At 37.8% G+C, this 6,000-nt stretch overlaps 1 protein-coding gene across 6 annotated transcripts in view; it reads left to right on the top strand.

The window, feature by feature from the left end:
- GRM5 (glutamate metabotropic receptor 5) overlaps positions 1–6,000 on the top strand; it is a 244,947-nt gene that overhangs the window by 208,244 nt on the left and 30,703 nt on the right. For all 6 annotated transcript variants that reach the window (XM_027895821.1, XM_027895823.1, XM_027895820.1 and 3 more), the window contains 2 exons: positions 663–831; positions 3,813–3,939. In XM_027895821.1, coding sequence (XP_027751622.1) covers positions 663–831; positions 3,813–3,939 — 296 coding nt within the window. The remainder of the gene's footprint in view (positions 1–662; positions 832–3,812; positions 3,940–6,000) is intronic.

Raw genomic sequence — 6,000 nt, 5'->3', positions numbered from 1 at the left:
AAAAAGATTCCTGGACAGACTACTTTGTAACTGTCTGTCTTTGGCACAGGAAGTTTCCTTTGCTCCCACAGACCACAGTTGCTTCTACCTCACTTTGAGAGTTTATCTTCAGACTTCTTCTCTCAGGAAAGGAATAAGCACCTGCAGACAATGAGGAGCACGCAGAATCCGGAACTGCCATTACCAGTTTAGATTACTCAGCATCTGCTACTGGGGTTCCTTATGCAATTGTCTTCAGTGCTGAAAGTTGCACAAAATGAATTCTGTTTGACCAATTTCCCAGTTTTCCTTAAACAAATAGTCAGTGTCAGGAGCCCAGTTACTTAACCCCAGACTGTTCAGGGAAATTTTTATGGTGATAGAAAAACAAAAATAAAACAAAACAAACAAAAACCCAATAACAACAAAATCACACAAACAAACTCAAACAAAAATCCAACAAATAAACCATTCCAAAATTCCCAAGTTAAAATACAAAGGAAAAGAAAGATTATGATATCAAAGAAATTATTTTGAGATACTCAAGGGCAAGTACAATGCTTTAAATTTTTCCTTCTTTATTTTAACAAGCTTGATTTTTGACTGTATGATGTTCCTTTAATTTGAAACATTTCATGATGTTGTCCTCAACATAGCCATGTCTCTCCTTTGTGTTTCCAAAGATATGAAATCATGAATTTTAAACAAATGGGGAAGGACTACTTTGATTATATCAATGTTGGCAGCTGGGACAACGGTGAGCTGAAAATGGACGATGATGAAATATGGGCAGAGAAAAGTAATATCATCAGATCTGTATGCAGTGAACCCTGTGAAAAAGGCCAGATAAAGGTAAATATTTTCATCATTTGCTTCAGTTCTGTTGCATGAACAGCCTTGAAATTTGAAAGCAAGTTTTTCTTGACTTTATTACATAGAGACAATATCCCACACCTTAATTAAAATGTACACACTTATGTATTTAGGTCTTGCTCCTATCGGAATCATCTCACTATTTTCATAATTTGTCATTTTCTTGTACTTCCATATCTGGGACTTTTTGGGGTTTTACTTATATTCCAAATGCTTGCAAACAAGTATTGTTTGGGGGCTTTTTGCTGCATATTTTTACAGCATCTGAATCAGTGGAGTGAAAATTCCTATCTGGGACTTGTCAGTACACTTGCAGGTAAATTATAAATAATAGTTGCTACTATTTCAGTGCTAGACATAGTCACCTAAAATGGAACATTATTACTCAGACCTTAAATCTGTGGTATCATCAGAGAACAACAACATACGCCACTACTTCCAACCTCGGGAAATGTAGGTAACAAGTTATTTTAATCATACCTGTTTTACTGCTTCTTTGTTTCCCAGGTTTTTTTATTTTTCCTTCCGCCTTTTCCATGCTGCAGTAAGGAGGGTAGGTGTATCTGTCACATATTAATGATACACTATTATCCTTCAGCATCCCATGACACTTACTGCAGAACAATTAAAATACTGTAAGTCCTTAGCTTACCTTGCAGTCCCTTATATAAAATCTGTGGAATGAGTGGATGGGCATGGACAGCCATAAAAAAAGCAGCTATAATTTCTGACAAATCTCAATGGAAGCTGGGTCACTTTTCTCATGGTTTTGAATGGCATGACTGAAAACTGGAATGTAGCTCTGGAGAGGTGCTGGTAGGAGGCTGATCATGCTCTTCAATGTAAAGTGAATCTTTTCAGCATTGGTTTTACAGAATTTCAGGACAAGGTCACCATGTTTTATTCACTAACTGGTCTTCGACAGAGTCAGTAACTGAGTTTCATCAGACCAATTGTATTTGTCTTCAGTGTAGGCATATGGAGTTAGATTTCTGAATTTCCTTTTTGATCAGTGGAAATAATATGTTATTTCAGTGGAGAAGTCATCTTATTCTCGTGTAGGCTTTCAAAACCATTAAGACCAAGCTTGGTGTAGAAATACTTCTTTCTCTTCATTGAGGGTAAAAGATACCCAGAAAGAACAGCTGATTCAGATGAGAACATACTTCAGACACATAAAGGCAGGTGGAATGAATTACTCCCATGGTAACTAAATAAGGGTCTGTTGTTAGCCTGTTCCAGCCACTGTCACATATGTGGAGGATAGAGATGGACAAACAGCTAATATGTTCAGAACTGTGTGGTTCCAAGTTCTTTTATGACCTGTTGGCACAACACAGGTGACGGGAAGTATCTTGTGTTCTTCATTAACACAGTCTCCTTCCACTTCTGCCCCTGCTCTCAAGGATTCTCTAAAGAGGATTGTTCACTATGAAGTCAAGTCATCACACACTGAGATACACTGGAGTACAGTGTTTGAAATGCTCTGTTTGCTCCTCATTAGGTTATTGATTATAAATCTCAAAATTCACCTCAGTCTTTATCTTCATGGTCTTCACAGATGATGGTGAGAGCTTGACCCTACCAAGCTGTGTGGTAGTTTTCCCGCAAACTTTTGCATGACTGAATTATTACGAAGGAATTCAAAGCATTCGGTGTAATGATGTCCAACACTCAGTAACGTTTAGTACATCCACATGATGGACTTGATAAAATCCAAACACAATCCAGCTCCATAGATTTGAAATAATGCAGACATATGATTATTTAAATAAGTGCAGGTTTAAAGGATTGATCAGATGAAAAGGAGAAAGGGAAACAATTTTTGTTATAAAGAGAATTATTTCTATTAAAAAGGACAGAAAATATTTGTTTACAGGTAAGTAATGCAACAAATAATTGTTCAAGAATTGAAAAAAAAATAATGCTGACTAAGAAATTTAACATAAGGCAGGGGGGAACCCCCAAATTCTAACCGATTCTGAGTATTGGAGAACAATTTTCTTTATTCCTAGAGAAGGATACATAATCCTTCCTTGGTAGTGCTGGTAGTAAGAAATTATCAAAGTACCAGTATCCTGATAGATTTGTCAAATTCCAAGTATCCAGGTTTGAATACACCTTCTAAATTCATAATTGCAAAAGATACAAAAGTCAACCTACTTCTTATGCTATAACTGGGAGTATTTGTTTATAAATTGTGCAGGAGGAGTAGAGAAACTGGGAATACATTACTTCAGAAGAAAGACATATTGGCAAGAAGCACAGATGTTTTCGGTGCCCAGAGATGATAAACAAGGAACTTGAAAAGTCTGAATTTCAATCATAGGCATGAAATAACATTTGACAGAAAATTATGAAATGAGAAATCAGATCAGATGTTAGAATGGATGAAGATAACACTCTCACTCTTAAATGGTAATTAGATATCAGCAATTAAATAATTCTGGAAAAAGCATGTTAAGTTTGATGTCTGGAAAAAATAATTTTTAAAAAATCACTCACAATTTGATGAAAAATAAGCACACAAAAGTCTTTAGTTAATGAACCCTTAGAGACATAATGCTGTTAGTATGATTTCCTATATGGACTAGAGTGGAATCAATTATGTTCCTTGAGTATCACGTACTGGCTTCTTTAAGTACATTTCCATCTATAAAATTTTGAGTTTTGCGAAGTCTAAGAGGAATAAAACCATCTTATTTTCCTTCTGTACCTCTACTTATGTTTCTCTGGGTTTGGTGGTTTCTTTCTTCTCGTACCTATACAAGGGGAGAACTCAAAAACTTTGTCAAATTTTACATATGAAAACATATTGTGAAAAGGAACTCACTTTAAAATAAAATCTAAAAATCCCTTCTATCAAAAAAGAAAAAAAAAGGTTAAAAAATTAAATTATCAACTGGGACAGCATGAATGTATGTTTATGCTGATAAATCAAGTGTCAATTTTTGTCTCAGGTGATTCGTAAAGGAGAAGTGAGTTGCTGTTGGACCTGCACTCCTTGTAAAGAGAACGAATATGTATCTGATGAATACACATGCAAAGCCTGCCAACTTGGCTCCTGGCCCAATGAGGACCTCACAGGTAAATGAGTTGTGGCTGTGCTTATATTGTCAATGAAAGTGGTCATCTGCTGAGCTGAAGAAACAAATGACAGATAAACAGGAGAACTGGTTTGGTCAGATCGAACCCAGGGATAAAGCTGAAATTTGAACTGAAGCTGATCTTTATGTCCTCTCCTCAACCTGACCCAGGATTTGTTCACATAATTCAGCTCCTTTCTACAGACCTGAATTACTTGATCTAAAAATAATAATAATAAAAATATCCCTGGTTTTGTATTCAGCCTCGTCCTAACATCTAGCAGGTAATGCAGATCTTACCCTTCCCCAAACAGATACAGAAATTAAGTCCTTGTTGGAGAAATTATTAAGGGAGATAAAATTTCAGAGTTTTATTTTCCTCACAAGTAGGTACAGAAGACTTGTGTAATACCTTCTTTTTTAATCTGAAAAAGTTCTGAACTAGTTGCTGTAGTTACCACCTCTAAAAGCACGAGTGCTCCAAACAGACTTTGATTTGCATTAGTCTTTTGTTCATCAGAGTCTGCTGGAATACAGGGTTCATCCTTGCCATGGCATAGACCTCTATGCTCTTGCAGAATACCAGTTTGATTTCTTTAGAAATCAATTGCTCCAACACTTGTATCCCACAGCCTCTCTTCTCTATGGCTAATAAACAAAATTCAAGTATTCAAATGGTCAGAGCACAAACCTCTTCAAAACGTTGTTCAGTGATCAGGTTCCCATTGTGCCAAGCTTTGTAGAGACAAGGGGAGAAGAGACAGGTTTTTTTCCAGAAGAACTCGCAGACTTGATTTACATATGGATGAGAGGAGAAATTTTGAGGTGAGAGGAAAGACAAAGGAAAACACAATTTGCTTCATGAATTTATATAAGCAGAAGAGTGTAAGGCAAAGCTTGACCTACAGAGTGATTTTTATATGTAAAGTTAATCCTTTCCTTGTAAGGAATGGTGCCTTGTTTTGATAAATAAACTAGGTTACCAAATTATTGCAAAAATGTCATTTAACCATGAAATTGATGGGCTATGTTTCAGAAAATGTCAAACATGGCTCTTTCCCTAGAAAAAAAATGACAACTGAGAAAAATTAAACAGCGGTAAAATGGATTTGGAAGTGCTCCTCCATCTACGCTCCCACAGCCCTGCTCCCCCACTCCTGTCTCCTGAGGCATCCAACAATCAGCCACCAAAGACTTCCCAGGCAAAGCTTTCTCGTGCCAGGGGAATGAAGAAGGGAAGAAAAAGAGTGGCTGCATGTGCCCCCAAAAACAGAGTATTGGTGTGGCATAATCTCAGGTTCACTTCCCAGATGGGCCATCCAGAAGCTTCCAAAGCCCACATTGCAGGGATTGGGCCATCACACCAGATTGCTCAGTTCATGATGGCCAACTAATGCAACTGGTCAACTCTCCCACCTCCAGGGGTCTTGTCTGAGATATTGCAGATCTCAGCTCACCCTTGTTTCAGTGAGCGCTTGAAGTTTTACCCAGCACAGATCAGCTAGAAAAGGGGCTGCTACAAGTCAGTTAGGAGGGAATTCATTCCAAGTGCCAACACTTCTGAAACACCAGTGATGGGAACTGCCCACCGACCTGATGAAGTCTGGGTAATTAGCATGTAAATACCATATGTAAGGCAACGTGGAGTAACCAGGCCACAGGGTTGGTCCTCGAGCTCTGTGCTTTGAGCTGGCTCCTCAGGCACACGAATCTCCTGATTCAAGCAAGACATCAGTCTGGTCCTGTGCGAGGATTCACCCTCTAAAAGTCTCACTTTGCACTCAGGGTGGTAGAGGGGTATGGTTTGGCACCTCAAAAGCTCTTGTAGAATGAGTCAATGATATTCCACCCATAACTGATTGTTTTTAAGGAAAGCAGTTGTATTTTTAGTCAAGCCAACTACTTTGTATATTATATGAGCAAACATTTTGTATTTGTTTGCAAAATTACATCTTGCAAACCATTCATCTGGCTTTAGACATGCATTTTATGCCTTTACAAGGACCAAAGTCAACCAGCACGCAAGAGAATACTTGACATCAGTGCCAAGCAGTGTTCCTCA

This window comes from Empidonax traillii, unplaced genomic scaffold (genome assembly GCF_003031625.1).
Source record: "Empidonax traillii isolate 1590-97213 ecotype Southwest subspecies unplaced genomic scaffold, ASM303162v1 scaffold471:size1368335, whole genome shotgun sequence".
NCBI lineage: Eukaryota > Metazoa > Chordata > Aves > Passeriformes > Tyrannidae > Empidonax > Empidonax traillii.
This window is presented reverse-complemented; position numbering and strand designations above follow the sequence as displayed.